The sequence below is a fragment of the Pristis pectinata genome, chromosome 12, assembly GCF_009764475.1.
Source record: "Pristis pectinata isolate sPriPec2 chromosome 12, sPriPec2.1.pri, whole genome shotgun sequence".
Classification (NCBI taxonomy): Eukaryota; Metazoa; Chordata; class Chondrichthyes; order Rhinopristiformes; family Pristidae; genus Pristis; species Pristis pectinata.
In genome coordinates this window covers 26934957-26956150 of record NC_067416.1, presented here as the reverse complement: position 1 = coordinate 26956150, position 21194 = coordinate 26934957, and the positions used below count along the sequence as shown (strand labels likewise).

Genomic DNA, 21194 nt, shown 5'->3' with positions numbered 1-21194 from the left:
CCAGTTAAGAATCAGAGTTATCATGTTGTATCCATGGTTGCCTATAGGGAAGAGGATGAAATTACATGCTTGAACTAATAGGGCATGAGTCACTTGCCTGTACATCTACAGACAGATGTTTGGTTTATGTTGCTAGTGTCCCTAATGATCGCCTTGGACAAGCCCATTGTATCAAAGTTAAAACTGATAAAAACAGTGACTGGTGGTGCAGTACTCGGTGCAGAGCAACTTGGAGCACATGGCATAACTTGTTTACTATGTTCTTCATAAATTGAAGCCTCCACCGGCTCTGCGACAGTGTCAAGGGGAAGGAGGTGTGTAGTTGTTGATTAGAGTGTGTAGAGGTTTTCTGGGGAGCCTAAGTTTGTTGGCAAATCTTCCAAAAGACGTAGATATGCTGATTCCTATTGTGGCCTTATTGCAGCTATCTGGAGTTAAGGTCTTCTGCACAACAGAAAATAGAAAAGAATAACAATAATTTAAGTGTGGTTGGCAAATGTGAAATGGCATCTCAGTCCCTAAAAACCTAGGACACCCATTGTATGTGAAGGGTGGATGACTTGGCACTAGATTTGTATGTATGTAGTTAAGGAAGAAACAAATTCTTGGCTTCACATTAAGGTATTGACTATTTCAAGCAAGAATTTTCTGCAGTAATCAATATAACTTGTATCCAACAAATGAGTATACTGTCCAAAATTGGCAAATTGGGAGCAGGGCATTCAACACACTTTATGATGGAAACTTGACTGTTAACAGTTCAATAATCTGGACTTTGATATGTTATTTTTATTATTGGTTTGCATAAACCATAATAATATTTGTTGCATAGAAGTTGCTTTACATTTATAACTGAAGATGTTTTTAGCTCCTGTGTCCGAGGCTGATTTGGTTGAGGAGCGTTGTTAACATATTCAGTGAGCACATGATAGCAAGGTAAATTTAGCACTATGCCCAGCATAATGAACAGAAAACCTTTTTTTCAAAGAAAAAATTGCTTTTGGCACTTTTGATTGCATGCCTTCAGGTGGGAGGACGACATCACACTCAGTGGTGTGTCAGGTGCTTAATAATCAAATTTATTTATTGAAAGCTAAATAAACATTCAATATAAAGAGGAAACTTTGCCTTGTAGAAGTTACTGATTCTTTGTAGACCAAAAGTCATGAATAAATTCACAACTCTGCCAAACTAATTATTTTCCCCATGTCTCATCAGCTTTGGGAGATACTACCTTAATTAATACCCTCTGGATGTCCCAATTAGTCCGTCTTCAAAAACCCCAGCTAGACTCAATTGATTTGATTGTTACAGGTTTATAAATATGTCAAAAACAGTTATCAAGGCCAGGTTTAATTTAAATAACTGCTAAATCCAGAAGAGGTGCCACTGAAACACAGGTCTGAATGTGTCCCATGGCATGTTTTTAATCCCTCCTCAAGCTAGGTGCTAATCAAAACATTCTGCAGATCCGGCGCATGATCTCTGAAAGTGTTTAAGGTTTTTAATGCAAATTTCAAGCCAACACCAAGTTAAAGACGTCGCTAAATTGGATATGACATTCTACATTTGACTATACTGCTAAAAGTGACCATAGTGAGGAATTGTAGCAATCGTTTATTGAACAGAATTATTACTTTTTGCTGGTCTATTGGGTAAGGGGAGTAAGTGCAGGGGGAGTGAGATTAATTGGATAGCTCTGTCAATGGCTGACTAGACTGTGTTTGTGTAATTATATAATTGTGTGCTAATCGTTAGCTACTTCATGAGTGGGGAACAACATGCATTTCACCCTTTGGCTGTACATTTTCTTTTGAATGACAGTTGGAAGGAACTGCCTTTGAAGTGCTAAACTTCAGTTGAACTCATCAGTTTTGTGGTGTATGTTAAATGAATGTCTCTACCCTCGATAAATCTTTAGTGGCAACCACTACTGAAAATGATAGCAAAGATAGAACAGATACAAAAGTGGGAGAAAATAAAGTATAACTGAATTCTACCCCATTTCCTGCTTCTCCTGTCCAGTTAACACTATAAAATCTAATTTCTCAGCGGCAGGACTTCCAGTTTAATGGCTTAAATGCTTTGTGCACTGAATGCAACATTGACACCTCAGGCTATAAGGTCAAATTAAGACAAGGAAGTAAAATAGCCACAAGTAACTCTTGCAAGTAGAAGAAGCAGTGAAACCATTCTGCCAAAGGCTATTTCATCATCTATCGCACTTATCTCATCAGTCTACAATCACTGGGATATTTGGACATCCTTTATAAACATACTAGTTGGCAAGGATGAAGTAGAGTTGCATAATGGATGAGAGTCCCTTCCATATTTCTGGAATGATACTGCGGGTAGGAAAATCGTAGGTGAGTTTTACTCCACTAAAATTAATGGGTTATAAATCTTTTGCTGCTTGCCTGTCGAGTACTGATAGTGTGATGCTCTCTGCTGGAAGAAAACAGTTTTAAAATTGAGCCATGAGTATCAATTAAAATATGCATATTACATAGAACATAGTGTGTCAACTAATTTGTTTACAGAAGGGAAAAGGAAAATTTTTGGAAAGATAGCAACCCAAGATTTTAGCTCTTTTATTCTGCTGCTTTTTATACCTGATTTTGCCACAAAATTATAACTATAATTTATGAGGGAATAACATAAAACTTGCTGCACACAGTGTGGAACATCACCTCACCTAATACCCACAATCGTCCTCAAGTAATCCCTTCCTATAAAGAAATTGCATTTGTGACTAGAAAACTGGATGATTCTACTTTAATAAGACTGATAGAATCAGAAGTAAACAGCTGCAACTTCTCAGTAAAATATATTTTTGAAAATAGATACAGGTCTGTCAAAATCCATCTGTTAATAATGGGAACTGACCCACGGAAAATGAATAATGCTAAAAGTGGAGGCACATGTGCCAAAAATGGTATAGTGGTTCTCACCGAATCAAGAACATTGACAGTAAATTGCTCAGAAGCATAAAAAGTTGAAGGGACATAGTTCTTATGCTGCTGAATCAATGCATACAGAGCACTTGAGAGAATTTGTTTTCTTCTTTTGTTAGCTTCTGCTTTTGGAGATTCTGGGTGAGATGGTGGGGTGGTAGGGAAACAGGCAACAATATAATGAATAAAGGGGATTTCCCTCTACAAAACACCATTCTAAAAGAGGTACCACTGTACAATTATCCAGTAAAAGACAGCACACTAACTTGTACTACATCCTCTGACCCAGTTTGTGAAAGGCAGACTCCATTCTCCATTTTCCCTTCGGAAGGAGAGACTGTACATCACCTTCACATCTCACTACTTCTCATGGCCTGTAAATCTGCTCCAAGTTCTTCTACCCTACCCCTCCCAGGTTCTCCAGGTATTCTGATTATCAGCTTTAGACCACACTCCTGTGCCAGCTTTTAACCTCTCTGTTACTACCCCCTCAGCCCTCAACCTCATTCTCCCTTATCTGTCTGTTCTCGTCAATGCTCTTTCAGTCTAGCTGAGCCATCTTTGGGCAGCCAACCCTCTTCACCTGAGGACAGGTCTTGTACTTCAATAGCTGGACTTGGCACCATATTGCCAGTCCTTGCACCATAAACATGCCATTAACATTGTACGGGATAAATAGAAATAATTTTACTGGTACTTTGTTAAATTCAACACCCATATACTTATGTGGGTCCTAACTAAAATGTGTATTTTCATTGATATGTACTGAAATGCATTACATAGTTGAATGGACAACTGGGTTATGAACTTAAACAGATTGAGTGTGTTAAGCCCCTGTGCGTAGTAAAGCAGCAAATGTTGAGAAATTGCTGCAGGAAAGTTGAGAAGCTCATGAGCCCAAAGATACCATTCAGTGTTCATCCTCATTGTTGCATGAAAGTGACAGCAACTTTTGACCCCTTCACATGATGAGTTGAAAGCAGAACTCCAGAAGCTGTTGTCACCAGTCCCCCTTTCCAGCTCAGGATGCTCTGTTATACTCTTCACCTTCTCAAACACAACCAGCATGAGAATCAGTTCTTTGTGTGCTTCAATTTTTTTACACAGTATTCTTGGTATAAAATCTATTGTAACTTCAAACCTTGTTGAATAGGTTTCAATTGTGTTTTAAGCAAACAAATATTAATTACTGTTTGCCTTCACTGGTTATAAAATGATTGTGGAATGTTATTCCATCAAAATAATGCTCAGAAATGAATGTTTTTAAAATATTTATTAGAATTGTTAATTTTATGATATTTCACCTTAAGCCCATATCCTAATCTTTATTTTATATTCAGTAAAATGCTTAGAAAGTTAAAGAAAATTAGCACTATTTTACTTCCTGGTTGGCAGGCTATTAGAATTCTTCAATCTGATTGGCTACTCGGCCTGTTTATTGATACTATCCCTGCAAAAGATGCGGCTTTCAAATTCTATCAGGTGTAGACACTTCATCTACTCAAAGATATGACAGCTGAATACCAATTAAAAAGAAGCAAAAGGGAGAAAAAGCACACTAGCAAAATAGAATGAACTACAAAGGCCTTGCATAGAAAACAGGAGATAGTTAAATTCCGGGTGTTACATGAACAACTGAGTGTTTGATCCATTCTTGTTTAAAATCTTTGTTGCTACAGTAATTCCTTAAGTGTTGTGCCAGTAGCATTATTAACTTCTTGTAATTTTCCGTGAGCAATTCCCTACACGGTGTTGAGGGTAGACATTTCTACTGAATATTACTTCCCAAGGTTCAACTTTGCTTCCCTGTTAAACGTAGTTAATCATTATCTGTTGGCTTGGATTTCTGCTCCTCCAGTGCAATTTTGAATCACATGCTTCCTGGAACGTTGAGGGCTGGAGGGACAACCTGCATCCACAAGAGGAGGGAGAACACTTTGTTCTCCTGTTGCTCTTTCCTGCAAGAGTTTGTGATGCTCTGCCTGCCTCCAGTGAAGCTTAGCTTTCCTGCGATGGATCTGTGCTATGGGTTTTGCAAAGACGCAAATGCTGTAACATAATCAGATTGTTGCGGACAGAGTCATATATTCCATGCTAACTTTTAAAAACAGGTACATGAAATTTTTTTCATCCTGCCGCAGGACATTGCATTCTCCACAAGCTGGCTTTTCAACTGATTTATTGTAATAATACTTGAATAAAGAGACTTCAGGAGCAGCATTAATATTACTTGGAGATTTATCTCATTCCTGATTTTTATTTGCACTCTCCTGTGTCCAATTTTTCACGATTGCATTTTTCCTTACTAAGCAGCATTGCAATAAGCCTTGCCATCTTTTCATAAGTGTGTGCCTCCAAGCCACACATTTCTCAGACTATGATCTTTGGATGGTTTTATATTGATTCGTTATTACTTTTGGCTTTGATACTCCATTGGAGTGCAGATTCTTTTTTGGTCATGAACACTAAAAGGGTGTTTACAGTAACAACTGCATATTTTATTCCCCTTCATCAGTAATGTTGGATAGTGACTGGGGACCAAAGGCAAATTTCTAACCCAGCATCGTTCCCTTAAAACCCACTATTCCAATTTTTTTTTAAAACATGCTAATCTACTGTAGGTTGGTGGGTTCAGACTGTTACTATAGCAACAGATATGGGATTCCCTCGTGATTTGGGAGAAAGTGATGTAGCATAGATAAAGAGCCGAACTACTGACTAATGATTCTTTCATGAAAAGTTTCTTAAATTAATCTGTAACTGATAAATGTGCAATATTAATAAATTCTAAATTAAATGTGCTGTGATTGTTCCTAGTTACTTACTGTCAAACCAGAGCATCGGCTCTCCAGCCTTTCAGATATTCAGAGCTGCTCTTACTTATCTGATGTCAGCTGGGATACTGTGTACCAGAAGAAGATGGAACCTGGTTTCGTTCCAAACGTAAGCAAAGGAAACTGCCTAGCCCAGTGCAAAAAAAATTCTAATCGCTCATATAAGAATTAACTTATTAAAGTACATACTGTAAGCTACCAATCCTCTTACATGGGTGATTACTGTTTCTAAAGTGAAAAATAAAGTAGTAATTTAATTTCCCTCAATTGACTTTGGAAGTGACTTGGTTTCAATAAGTAACATTCTACCATTTAAACAGAAAGGTCGGCTGCACTGTGACCCCACGTTTGAACTGGAAGAAATGATTTTAGAATCTCGGCCACTGCATAAGAAGAAGAAAAGGCTGGCGAAAAACAAGTCAAGAGACAACAGCAAGGATAGCTCGCAGTCAGTAAGTCAGGACATGCTGGGTGAAGGTGTATTTAAATAGCCCATCAATGCAGAAGCTTTACATTATGTTACACACTAACTTGTGTTAAGACATGTGTATCCACATTGACTGCATTCAGTATGATTACAAAGAAACTGTCTGAGGGACCAAGGTGCTGAGGCGATTTGTACAAAGCTTGTGTTATCTACATAACAGAATATAAAAGGAAAAAACTCTGCTTGCTTGCAATTGTGACTGTTGCAACTGAATATTTTACCTTTGGGCCCATTGCTTATTGCATGTAGATATACACATTAATTTAACATGTAAGGAAATTACAAGTGCTTGATCCAGAATTTAACGGTGCAGTCATTGTAGAAGTGCTGTACACATTTAGTTAGAATTCTTTTGGCCTTTGCAATTTTTAAGTTTCTGGTAATTGTTCTTTTCATTTCTCTGAAAGGATAATGAGTATCTGCAAGAATGTCTAGAAGTAGTGAGGCAAGAGTTCATGATCTTCAACAGAGAAAAGTAAGTATGGTAAGAGCATTTTATCATTAATCATTAAGCTACATAGTATATAAAGTAAGTTAGATCACAGCAAAATGGCAGTAAACTGAACTATAGTCAGACCTCCCACCCAATTTGCAAATTTATTTAATACCACTTAGCAACATTTTTACTTTGCAAAACACTGAGAACTTATTTAAATGGAACCTTTTTTACAATTTGACACCTTTGTATGGACAAGAACAGGCTTTAAAAAATCAAGTTTGATTTTTCTCACAATAGATTAATTGGGTATACCTCTGGCAAATTTGCCAGCAGTTAAAAGTCAGTAATTTGGTTTGTCTTATAATGTTTCTTTGAGTCACTTTGGGATGTTTATCACATTATAGGGGCTTTATAAATTTAAGTTATTGTTACATCTTTTAGGGTTTAATATAAGTGCCAAATTATTGGATTTTCTGGATTGCAACAGTCATTCATTTTGGCTTCAGACAGATTATATTTGGCACATTCTGAAGGGCATGTATTTTAGTTTGCATGGTTTATACCTTACCTTGTTATCACAATGTAGTTGGAGCCTAGTTTTGAGGAGAACAGGATTCTTGGTTATTCTCATGGACCGATGTATTTTGGGTGACTTATTTGTTTTGGTAGGGGTCAACCCAGCTCCCACCTAGCCTTTGTTTATGTACACAAAGAGGAAAGTCAGGAGATGTAACTGCTTCCCCATTCTATTCTGCCATTGATGGTCATAAAATAAATAAAATTGATTATTAGGTGTAAGATCTTTCATTATTACTGGCAGGTTGAACGTTAAGTTACCAATGGTGTTGGCATTACTCCTGGTTACCACCATAGAAATATAAGGTTAGTAATGGTGGAGCCTGTTCTCATCAGTGTATGAAACAAATTTAGTTTATTTTTCATGATTGTTGAAACATCACTAAAAGTTGGTTGATCAAACTAACCCCAAGAGTTTTTATAAATTGAAACTGGATCATTGATAGCAGCAATATTCTTTGTGTGAATCCACCTTCAGATTTATTTTACTGTAAATATTTTTAAATGCCTAGGGAGAAAAATCAGTGCAAGGTTTTACCAAGATCAAAACCAACAGTTTGGACTGGCAGCTGTCTTCCTTTTAGAAAATGGTAATGACCCGGGCTCAATCTTTGGAAAGGCACAAACGGTCTTTATGTTTGTCAGTCTTTGCTGCTTCTGATTTAGTCCTGCATACATTTTGAATAAGCTGAACAAGATATCCCTATGCAATCAGGAAAGAAGGTACTACCCATGAAATGCTAAAAGAGCAGGAAACTCTGTTGATAAACACTAACAGTTGACATGGTACATCTTGGGAGAAATTATGGTTTAATTCTGATTATATAATTAAAAAATAACAGGCATCATTGTAAAAATAAAGAAAAAAACAATACAATTTATAAAACCAAATTTGTATTTTCATTTTTTTTATACAAGCATAATAGCAATGTATGGAGTTGGTGGCATTGCATTAGACCTGGGTGCTACTTCCTTCCTGGGTTGTTTCAGGCACAACTGTTATTTTTGGGGTCATGTAGATGGAATGTTGATGAAGATCTCCTCCTCTGATGGGAGGGGAACCTCGCATTGTCCCAGCTGATCTGTATTTCTTTCCTCTGAGTACTTTCATTTGAAAGGCTGCTGGCTGCCCCTTAGTACAGCAGACCTGTATACAGTTCTCGGAAGAATGCCTCAGAATGGAGGAGATAACCTGCCATTGTGAGTACCCAGCACTTCTGTCTGTGCCCTGGGTTGAAGAGGTGGATGGTTATAGGCCTTGTAGGTGGCTCAGTACATGCTATCCCTCTGTAGGTGCTGATATTATGTGTTGCCTGGACAACGTGAAGTAAGCACCTTGGTTTTATCTGTGAGTTGCATTTACTGTCATGGATTTGTTTGAAGCCAGTTCCATGGGTGTACTTATAAACTGGATGCATTCTAAATTTCTAGGATCAGTCTATTTATCTATTATGATGTTAAAGTTTTAGCTGTCCAATTTAAGTGAGAAGCTTATTTGAACAATAAATCTTCCTGTCAGATTTTAAGCACTGTGTTTCACCATTATCATTTCAGCTGTCCCCTTTTTTATTGATTGTAGATTTATCCCAGACATATCACTTTGCATCTTAGTACATTCCAGAGTTAGTATACATCACACATCTAAATATGCTATTTCTCTCATGCCTGAAGAAAATCAAGTGAAACCACACAAGCTTTAAAATTAAGGGATTTATGCCACTCTGATAAATAAACACCCATGATTATTATCCTAAATTGAGAAGAGGAATTATTTTTCCCATATATTTTATTTCACAAATTGGAGTCCCTGGAGTCCCAACCATTCTCCAGTTCATTAGCTAAACAATAAAACAAATATGTTGAAATGCCATTAGCTGAAGGAATAATTAATCTCTTACCATTAGTATCATTGCAGCAGTTCTCCTGTATGTTGAGCTGTCTCCTTTATCTCTCCATACCAGCAACCAAGTACATACTTGCCAATTTGCTCAAGCATCTTGCAAGTTGTTGTAAATAGATAGTAATTTTGTCAAAAAAGCACCAAACACTTAGCCTGAATCACTGTTGATTAAATCATTACCACTGATCAGTAGTGCCGAGAATGTCACATGCTTATTTTATGGGCCAGATCTTCTTTTCCCTGAGATTGCCAGTCAGCTATGCCCTGAACGATGCTGTTTCTCTCAGCGTGGTCCAGGGTGCAGTCTGCCATTGGGACAGCAGCTTCCATCGCTTTAGCAAGGTTTAACACAGTGCTGCACCTGGGAACTGTTTAATAAAATGTTTAAAAAAAAAACAAATTATCAACAATGATTTAAAATTTATAAGGCTAAAAACACATACTCACACAAAACAACAAAAATACATTTTAAACCAACAATTAACTGATTTAAGAAACTTTGCCTACCTCTCTCCTGGATGACAATTTCTCCCATTTCTGTTCAGTGGGCTCGCTGTATGAGCATCCGGTCAACACAGCACATGTTCAGCAGGCAGATTTGTCAGCATGAGAACTGGGAAATCTGCAGACCATGAGGGATCTGATGGTAGTGCTCTACTGAAGGCTGGGTTATAGCCTCTACTCAGGGATAGCTCAGTAATAGGTATTGTTGCTGACTGATTCATGCAAAACTTGGCCGCACAAGGGCATGGATCACAATTGATGCAGAGTTTTGTTTTGGCAAATTTGTATTTTTTATACTGCAGGATAAATTTATTGACACTAGGGAACTACAAACATGGATTTCTCAAATCTCATTCACAGTATTTTAAGCAGGAGTGTACATATGAAAATCTTACATGCACATTATGTAAGGTCAGGATCTTAACCTACTTGGGTACCTGCAAACCTTCTCCGGTGATACATGAAGGTTAGTGTAGGTTGGCTGAGAGGCAATAGATTCCTAACACAGCCTGTGTGAGCTATCCATTTTCCTTGGTTGTGACACACCTGCTTGGAGATAGGAGGTAGTACCTTAACAATATTCTCAATCTTGAAAGAGTTACCTTGAAATCAGTGCTGAGAGTGCAGGATTAATTATACAGTAGGGTTATTTGCCATGTGCACTTGCTGATGAAGGTACTTTGCAATGCACAGGAATCTTCATCGTTTGTATTTGTTTCACTGTATAAATGACTGAACTGGCTCCATGGAGAAATATGGTTAATGAGAGTATCCAGTATTTGTAAAATGGTTGTAACCTGAGACTCAACGTGTGCACATACCTGCTATTCATTGTATCTACACAGACCTGGATTACTTTCTCCATCAAGGCTCAAACAAACTTAAATTTGCAGCGCTCCTAAAAAGTTTATTTAAGTATTTAATTTTAATATCCTGACCAAAATAATGTTAAAATGACCCTCCAATCTCATTTACTTGTTTGAATATAACAATGGTAAAGTTTATTCCTTTCTTAATTCTATGGTTTGAAATAAATTGTCAAATCCTAATACCAGTGGCAACTTTTGAATTGCATTAAGCCTGAAGAAAGGGACCATTGGAGCCTAATTAGGACCCAACTTATTCCAATTAATTTCTGTCAGGAACTATGTTACTGTTTTGCAAAAAATCTAATTAAGCAATTTTGCCCACAGTTCAAAAATTGCTACTGCTCTCAACATCTACTGGAATAAACCTAGTTTGGTAAAACAAAATTATTTAAAGAAAAAAAAGAAAATGTTATTTAATTTGTAAAGGAACAATTCTGTTAGAACCATAGAACACTACATCACAGAAAACAGGCCACTCAGCCCTTCTAGTCTGTGCCAAAACTTTATTCTGCTGGTCCCATTTACCTCCTCCCAGTCCATATCCCTCCAGACCTTTCCCATCCATGTATCTATCCAATTTATTCTTAAAACTTAAGAGTGAACCCGCATTTACTACATCAGATGGCAGCCCGTTCCACGCTCCCACCAAGCTTTGATTGAAGAAGTTCCCCCTAATGTTCCCCCTAAACCTTTCCCCTTTCACTCTAAAGTCAAGTCCTCTTGTACTTATCTCTCCTAATCTAGGTGGAAAGAGCCTACTCGCATTAACTCTGTCTATACCCCTCATAATTTTGTAAACCTCTGTCAAATCTCCCCTCATTCTTCTACGCTCCAAGGAATAAAGTCCTAACCTGTTCAATCTTTACCTGTAACTCAACTCCTGAAGACCTGGCAACATTCTAGTAAATCTTCTCTGCACTCTTTCAATCTTACTGATATCCTTCCTATAGTTAGGTGACCAGAACTGCACACAATACTCCAAATTTGGCCTCACCAATGTCTTATACAGCCTCACCATAACATCCCAACTCCTATACGCTATACTTTGATGTTATAGCCTTCTCTAGGACAAGATATCTTTCAGATGTGCAGAGTTTATCTTGATGATTTAGTTGCAAATATCAATAAAAAGGACATGAGAAGCAATTATTTGGAGTTCATTGTTAAACAAAATAACTTCTTAAAATCAGTTATACTTCAACATCCTTTTATTAGTCATTGTAGCTTTAGGTTTGCAATAATCATTTACAATTTCATAACTGGTGAAGTCTAGTACTTCTCAGTGTTGTGTGCATTATTTATAGCCCAGTCACATCTCCGAAACAAATTACCTGATTGTTGCCTCATTGCTCTTTGTGGGGACTTGCTCCATGCAAGTTGTCTACGATGTTTCCTGCAGCAGTGTCGGCACTTCAAAAATATTTCATTTAGTTTAAACTGTTTTGAGATGTCTTATCATTCTTAAATCTCTTTTCTTTACCTCCTTAATTTATTTATCCATGAGATTATACTGCAGCACATTGGATAGCAGTAAAATGTCATCCTTTTTAATCATCAAAATGGATTTGTATTAAACTACATTTGAACATCATTATGGAGTCTGGAGGTTTGTGGTTGATTATTCTTTAGTTAAAGATATTGCTGAAATTTTAAATGTTTTGGAGGAGGGAGTGGCTTGGTTAGATTTGATGGAGGGGGGGATTCAAAATTGGTCAATTATTTTTATTACTTAATATATTTGAAATCTTGAAATGACAAAGCTTTAGTGTTATGGTTAGTTATAGTTTTTGAAACAGCAGCACAGAACATCATAGAGAATTATGTCTGTAACCGCAATCTGCATCTCCCTGTTGCCAGTCACTTCAACCCCCCCTCCCCCCCCCCACTCCATCACTGATATGTCAGTCCTCGGCCTCCTCCACTGCCAGGAGAATTCCAAGTGCAAACTGGAGGAACAGCACCTCATTTTCCATCTTGGAACCTTGCAGCCTAATGGCATGAACATTAAATTCTCCCACTTTAAATAATCCCCACACCCCCTCCAACATACCTCTTCTTCCCTTTCCTAACCCATCTCTCTTTATTCCAGCCCCCCCTTTTCTCTCTCCTTACCTTTGACCCATCCCCCAGTGGATCTGCTCTCCCCTCCTCCCCCACACCTGCCTATCACCTGGATCTACCTATCACCACCTTGTGCCCACCCCACTTCCCCTCTTTTGTCCACCTATCACTGCTCTGCTTTTCCCTCCCATATATTGGGTTTCCCCTTTTCCTATCTTCAGTCCTGAAGAAAGGTCCTGACCCGAAACGTTGATCGCCTGCTTTTCTCCACGAATGCTGCCTGGCTTGCTGAGGTCCTCCAGCATCATAGTGTTTTTCATCATAGAGAATTGTACCACTAAGCTTGCATTTCATGTTTACAATAATATAATACCTTTCACATCAAAATGTCTCAACATTTCATCTCAGCATAAAATATCTGTTAAAGTGCAGTGACTACTCTTAGTGATATTGTCTTAATCTGATGTTTTCAATTTATGTACAAGCATTGGTAAAGTCACAAAAAATTAGTTTACGTATCAGTTTTTATGTATCACTGCCATGATGTTATACTTTCATGTAGTGAACAAGCAAATTACAGAAGTTATTTATGGTAGATTCATGAAATTATTAATTTCCTCTCACAGCATAGGAACATTCATTCAGATGATCTTAATTCTTTTGTTGGCCAAATACAAAACAGTATGGTCTCAGAAATCTTTAATCAGGTGAAGTTTTATTACTAGCCTGGTCATCTATATAATTAAGCAACAGCAAGGTCTGATTAAAGAAGAAAGGCACATTTGGAAAAAAAACAAGTGAAATAATGGTAATTTACAGCGAGAAAAGAATTCTAGCAACCGATTTTGATTTCTGTTTTGACTCAACCTCACAAACAAAAATGGCTGTATAAATTCCACTGGGCAAAGCAGAATCTTCCGTGGGTTACATAGCATCCTTCAGGCCATTGGCGTACTTGACTATTGAATGTTTCTGTATTACATCTACATAAAAATTGTATCATTGTAGTGTTAATGTGTTTAAAATTAGCAGACTGCCTATCATATTTGTAATGCTACATGCCTGGCATTTTACCACTCCAACATACAGTAGCAATATCCTGTGTTACAGACTGACTATGGTAAATATTTCCATTATCTCCTACATTTTAAAACTATGCATAGGTTGAAAAAGAGGCCAGAGGAACCAACAAGCTCCGTATCAAAGACTGAGGAAAAGCCGGAAGCAATAGCTGAAGATGAAAGTGGAAACCTGCACATGTGTAGTTCAGTGTGTTCTTCAACGAGCAGTAGCTAGGACTAAATGGTCAGGCTGCTCGTTCCATCTGTCTTAATGTTTCTCAGGCTGCTTCACTGGGCTAACAAGCTTAACAAAGCTTTCGACAGCATTTGGGGGTGGGTGGGGGGGAAGAAACTCATCCATGGAACAATCTCTGGATATCCAGTGAACAACAACAAAACAAAACACATTGCCTAGTGAATTTATTTCATGTATTAACAAAAAAAAGCACTGGAAAATAGAGAGGTTGATTCTCTTAAGAACTGAATGGTAGGTATTCTCTATGCAACCATATAATGGCACATTATGTCATCAACTTAATAGGATGTTGAATGTCTAAAACAAGTTTAATCTGTATTTCTTCTTTAGTTTTTTGTGCTTTCTTAATGTCTTGCTATTAGTATGTGAAAATCTTTACATGCAACGGTCCTTATTAATCAATCATAATCTTCATAGACATTTGACATAAAATCAGTTTAATTTACAATCATTTTATTAGAACAAAGAAAATTCTAAAATGTTGTTGGATTACATTATCGTACAATAGGAATAATTACATCTGTTTCTATAGCTTCAGGATCTTTCATACAGGGTGGGAGGGGAATCATGGACTGAAAGATTTTATGTGTAAATAGTGACAGCATTGTTGTGTTTCCACAGTTTTATGTGGAGAGCTTTGATAGGAAAAAGTATTATTAAACCAAATTTTCATACAAAAGCTTACACTATTTCCAAAAAAGTTTCAAATGTGCAGGCACAACTAATGGGCAAGGAGGCCAAAGCTTTTATAGCACTGACATTTTCATTTATAACATGCAATGAGCTATATGTCTTTAACATATTACTAAATGGCTTGAAATTATATTAGTATTCAATTTGTTACATCTAGTGTACACTGTCACTTTAAATAACATGCAGCTTGATGAGCTACAAAATCTATTAGCAAAGTAGGAAAAATTAATACAATATGCTTAACTGATATTTAGTATTACAGCTGCTTTCACAGTAGGTACAATAAGCAGTAAAAAGAGAACCTCAGAATTGAAAAGACAGGTGGAAATTTCAGTCATTGAAGTTTGCAAAGCACTTAATGCACTGGTACTACATTTTTGTACACTCTGGTTTTACATTAATTCTTTTTAAGATAACAGGTCAACACAGAGTGATTGAAAATAACCGACACAGGAATGTAGTACATGAATGCTGGTGTTCATGTACAAACTTTGCTGATCGCAATGTCTGCCTTGGAATGTCAGTAATCACATGGCTCAATTTACTTGAAGATACCTGTCAGAATTAATTGCAAATGGTAAACTACATTTTAAAAACCTACTGTATGTATTCAAATGTTATTTATGTATTTTTGTTGCATGAATAATACATTGTTTTGGACTGAATCCTGGACCTTGAAAATATGTGCAATGTAAAGGAACTTTTCAAGAAAAAGTTGTATCTCTGTAGTACTGAGATGTTGAATTTTTAATATTTAAAGACATGGCGCATGATCCAGTTTCTTGCTGTATTGGGGAATAAAAACTTGGAAATAAAATTGTTCTTGTACATAACAGTAATTGAACTTTACCCATTTATTTCACATAATCTGGAGCAGAAAGTGAAAATGTAACTTTAATGGCTGAGCTTTATATAGTGTGCTGACTCATCTGAATCAAATAAAATGGAAACTATCTCTGATCACTTCAAAAGCTGAAATCTTCCTTAAAGCTGTGCTAATCCAATTTGTCCATGTTTTTAAGCTGAGGATTAATATAAATTGGTTTCCTTTTCTCAAAATAACCATTCAGTGTCCCTATATATATGAAAACAGTTTCAGAAAAATTGAATTTCCCAAAGCAATTTCTTTCAGCTGGAGTCTTTCACTAGACCCAGCCATTTCTACCCTTTCCAGTAGAGAGAATTCTAGCTTTTCAGACATACTTTATACATTTCTCTGAATGATGACCATCTTTGATGTAAGTGAGACACTGATTCAGCAAGAGCAGTTGCCTGAAAAGCAGTAAAATTTATATAATTTAGATCTCCCAATACATGTTTAAACAAAAAGGTAATTTTATTTGCATTGAAGCAGCACTCTCTGCGTGTTATGAATTGGTTAATGTGCCAAAAGAAATTAAAATTGTAACATTTTAAAGTAATAATATATCACCTGTTACCAGGTAGGATGTATCCTATAACTGTCTCACAATAACTGGAAAAACTCCTAAATCTCACATAGTATAGAGTTTGAAAATAACTGTTAGAAGTTACTGCAGGTGTAAACTATATTTTTAAAAGATAATGCATGCATTCAAAAGTTATATTATTATATGGTTAATATTTTGGATTGAACCATGGTCTATGAAAATGGGGAATGCCAAGGATAAATCATGTTTTTTGTATAAGGGTTTATAAGCAGCTAAATCACTGAACTAGTATTAGCAATAATTATTTGAATCCCACCTTAGAAGCTTGGGCATTTCAATTTAAGTAATTTTGAAAAAAAACAAGTATAGAGAGTGACATTTGTCTAAACACTTATATGGTTCATTAATGTTTTGCAGACAAAGAAATCTCTCATCCTTATCTGGTCTGACCTAAATGTGGCTCCATATCCCCCAATAAGTTGATTCTTAACTGCCCCTTGAAATGACTTAAGAGGGCAATTAAGGATAGGCAATAGATCTTGATCTTGCCAGGGAAAATTATATCCCATGAAATAAGAAAAAATTAAGAATGACAAGTCACTGATGATGCAAATATTTAGCAAATACTAAACATTAAAATTATTTTCCTTCCTTAAGTAACTTCTACCAAATGTGTTTGAGATAGTCTAATAGTCTCCAAGATTTGTAGACAAAACCATATTGCAGTTTCATATAGGAATACTGTAAGTCATTGTTCCTTACTATATTATAGAAATGAGTTATCAGTTAAGTTTCAGTGTTGCCAGACCTGCAGCAAAAATGCATTTGTGACTTTCACACACCAAAGTGGGCCAAGCTTTGAGTCCCAGCATGCTGTGTGAAACCAACAGAAATTTCCAATAAAGCTGTGCGATGTAAAAAAAAAACATACATAGACATAGATACGATTGACTGATCTTTTGAATACATTTGCCAAGGAAGTAGTTGGTCACACTATAATGCCTGTCTCAACATTGAATTCCAGGTTGTAAATAAGATTTGCAAATCAACAGAACAGGTAGCAACCATAAAGTCTTTGTCCCCAAAGCTTTTGCAAATGTTAAATTCAGAGTTGTCACTTAAGTAAAACCCATTCACCAACCTTTCAAAAAGTTGATAAACTCAGAACTTTTCCCCATGCTTTAGTTTCCTAAAGAAGAATCCAATCCTTGGGCAAATAATGGGTAGCCACAGCTTGGCTGCATGATCTGTTCATGCATCTTTGTTAAAAAGTACATTGGAAAGACACAGATATTGGTTTCAAGGTTTCATATATACAATTGCAAGTATAAAAGTTAATTTAATGTAAGCTTATAAGTTAATAGATTACTGGAGACTTGCTTTCAAAGTGGAAATTATTAGTCGAGAGCAATTGTATACAAGGAATATGTAGGAAACAGAGCAATGGTAAGGGTAGGTATCAAGGCCAACAGAAGTGAAAACATGGGGAAACTGAATAGATTTGAAATGCCTCACTCCCAGAGTCATATATACATCAAAATATTTGCACTTTGTGAATCACCATTCAGGAAAAAAAACTGTCTAGTCGTTCTTTGAATCCTTGTCAAGGTAGTTATTTATGTAGGTGCTTGAGGATCTAACCAGAAGCCTGCTTATTCAGTACAGTTTAGTACTTTAGTGAACAGATTTATATAAAGTAATTTAATGCTTACAGACTTTGCATTGCTCTGTTTCATGAACAAAAATTTCATTTAGAATGCTTAGAAATCATGAGCTATGCATTATAATGCTTTACAATAATGTTTGTACAAATTGCTTGGATATATCAAAATATATAAATTATTGGGCTGGATTCTATAAGGAAAAGCTGGCAGTTGCAAACGTGATCAGTAACTTCTGCATTTATGCATGCTTTCTCAGAAAATCTAAAGTTCCAGACTTGCTGGCAACTGCTTAGTGGCAATTTCCTGACTGTATTCCAACCTTGGACAGATTCCTGATGGGGCCCTGCAGTGGAGCATGAAGTTGCAGCAATTACCCAGGACTTATGCTAGGACATCTGCTCTAAGAACCTGTGCCAAGTTCAACTAGTGCAAGGAATTCTTCCTTGGAGCTTCCTCGGTGCAATGATATTCCAAGGATTCCAGTCACCTTCTCATAGCTTTTCCCAAATTCTGAACAACAATAGTGCACAGTAAAATTCTGATAATCCAGCACCCACAGTATATTGGTGGAGCCAGATTGACAGATTACCTCTCCATTGCATATTACATCTACAACACACCTCTAATTCCTTTTTTTAAGATGTTACATAGTAATAAAATTTTCCTGTGAACCCAGTGAATTTATTGGGAGTTTGGGAAAATGGGCTAAGTTTAAAAGGAGCACAGGAAAAGCAGAGGTCCCAGAACTGATCCTTTTGGGACACCACTAGTCACAGCCTTCCAATATGAATGCACTCCATCCACCATGACCCTCTTCTTTCTACAGGCAAGCCCATTCTGAATCCACATGGCCAAGCCTCCCTGGATCCCATGCCCTCTGACTTGGATGAGGTGATAGAAGGATGGGTTGGCAAGTTTGCAGATAACACAAAGATTGGTGGTGTTGTGGATAGTGTGGAGGATTGTCGAAGATTGCAGAGGGACATTGATAAGATGCAGAGCTGGGCTGAGAAGTGGCAGATGGAGTTCAATCCGGAGAAGTGTGATGTGGTACACTTTGGAAGGACAAACTCCAAGGCAGAGTACAAAGTTAACGGCAGGATCCTGGGCAGTGTGGAGGAGCAGAGGGATCTGGGGGTCCATATCCACAGATCCCTGAAAGTTGCCTCACAGGTGGATAGGGTACTTGAGAAAGCTTATGGGATGTCTTATGGGATGCTAGCATTCATAAGTCGTTGGATCGAGTTTAAGAGCCGCGAGGTAATGATGCAGCTCTACAAAACTCTGGTTAGACCACACTTAGAGTACTGTGTCCAGTTCTGGATGCCTCATTATAGGAATGATGTAGAAGCGTCGGAAAGGGTGCAGAGGAGGTTTACCAGGATGCTGCCTGGTTTAGAGAGTATGCATTATGAGGAGAGACTAAGGGAGCTAGGGCTTTACTCTTTGGAGAGAAGGAGGATGAGAGGAGACATCATAGACGTGTATAAAATATTAAGATGAATAGATAGAGTGAACAGCCAGCACCTCTTTTCCAGGGCACCAATGCTCAATACAAGAGGGCATAGCTTTAAAGTAATGGGTGAGAAGTTCAAGGGAGATATCAGAGGAAGGTTTTTTTACCCAGAGAGTGGTTGGGGTATGGAATGCGCTGCCTGGGGCGGTGGTGGAGGCAGGTTCATTGGTCAAATTCAAGAGATTGCTAGATAAGCAGATGGATGAATTTGGAATAGAGGGATATGTGGGAGGAAGGGATTAGATAGTATTAGGCAAGGTTTAAAGGTTGGCACAACATTGTGGGCCGAAGGGCCTGTATTGTGTTGTACTGTTCTATGATTCTATGAAACTAAATCAGGTGTGTTTAAAGTGAGCATGGGAAATGGGGCCCAGTTGTGTTTAAAGGCAGCGGGGAAACTGTCCCAATGAGTTTAAAGGGATCACGGGAAATGGGTCCCTGGTGAGATGAAATGTATGGTAGGAAACAAGCCCCAGTGAGTCTAAAGTGAGTACAGGAAGTAAGAACCAGGTAGTTATAAAGGGAGTGTGGGAAGCGTGGCCCTGTTGTGTTCAAATTGAGTGCAGGAAACAGGGCCCTGGAGTGTTTAAAGCAAGCAAGGGAATCAGGACCCCGAGGTGTTTAAGAAGAGAGTGGGAAATGGGGACCAGTTGAGTGTAAAGAGAGCACAGGAAGTATAGCCCTGGTGTGTTCATAGTAAGTGTGGGAAACGGGTCCCAGTAAGTTTAATAAATAGAGCATAAGAAACACACCCCAGTGTGTTCAAAGGGAGCCCAGTCAGCCAGGCCCTGGAGTGCTCAAAAGGAGTGTGGGAAATGGGGCATTGGTGAGATTAATGGGGGCAGGGGGAACAGGCCCTGGTGTGTTCAAAGGGAGTACGGGAAACAGAGTCCCAGTGAGTTTAAAGGGAGTGAGGGAAATTAGGCCCCAATGTGGTTAAGGGCAGCATGTAAGACAGGGCCCTGGTATGTTTAGAGGGAATGCAGGAAATGGGACCCTAGTGGGTTTAAAGGGAGCACAGGAAACAGAGCCCTTAATGAATTTACAAGGAGCATCGGAAATGGGGCCCCCTTGTGTTTAAAGCAAACATAAAAAACAGGGCCCCAGTATGTTTAAAGGGAGTGCGGGAAATTGGGCCCTAGCAAGTTTAATGCGAGCATAGGAATTGGTGTCCCAGTGTATTTAAAAGAAAAATCGGAAAAGGAAACCTGATTTCTTTACAGTGCAGGAAATAGGGCCGTTGTGAATGTAAAGGAAGCATGGGAAATAGGGCCCCAGGGCATTTAAAGGGAACATGGGACATGGCACCCCAATTAGATAGCAGTGAACCACTGGGATTTCTGAACAATGGGATAGTGGCTTATCGGAGTTGTACTGTATTTTGGTTACCCTGGCATTCACTGGAAGCACCGCAGCCAAGTTGCTCTTTGCCGCTATCAGAACTGTGTATGCTGATAGATTTTCACTTCATGAATCATGGGTTAGAAGATGACCATAGCTTTCCTGGATCAGTGCTCTGAAACCAGTGAATTCAGAGCTAAAACTAAAGCTTTGTTGGCCAGTATAAATGGAGAAGTTCACTGAGGAACCAAAGGAACCTTGCTATTATTGAAGTCACACATTAAGGCATCTTTAGAACTATAATTATGTAGACCTTAACACATTTGTTAATCTGCTCGTGTATTTTACTGAAAATTTTGGAGGTGGAATTAACTTGGCCAGCTGTCTGCCACTTTAATTGGTAGCTAATACCATAAGTGACATTTATATTTTGCTGGTCACAGAATGAAATAAATGTAGCTGCTAATACAGTGAAAGATGGATATGGAAACACTAATTAGATGAGTGACTTCTATGCAAACATAAACTGCTATGTTGCATGGTGGGTGTTAATCACAATATTAGACACAGTATGATCCATGTTCTGTTAAGATGTTAGGCAGGAAATGGTTGAGAAGTATTTTGTTCTTC

At 37.8% G+C, this 21194-nt stretch overlaps 1 protein-coding gene across 3 annotated transcripts in view; it reads left to right on the top strand.

Moving 5' to 3' along the window:
• LOC127576747 (serine/threonine-protein kinase 32C) overlaps positions 1-13993 on the top strand; it is a 202016-nt gene extending 188023 nt beyond the window's left edge. For 2 of the 3 annotated variants that reach the window (XM_052027460.1, XM_052027459.1), the window contains 5 exons: positions 5772-5897; positions 6109-6240; positions 6683-6750; positions 7803-7880; positions 13788-13993. In XM_052027460.1, the coding sequence (XP_051883420.1) occupies positions 5772-5897; positions 6109-6240; positions 6683-6750; positions 7803-7880; positions 13788-13920 (537 nt within the window). In that variant the 3' untranslated portion in view covers positions 13921-13993. The remainder of the gene's footprint in view (positions 1-5771; positions 5898-6108; positions 6241-6682; positions 6751-7802; positions 7881-13787) is intronic. The other variant, XM_052027461.1, reaches the window with a different exon arrangement.
• Positions 13994-21194: the final 7201 nt, after the last annotated feature.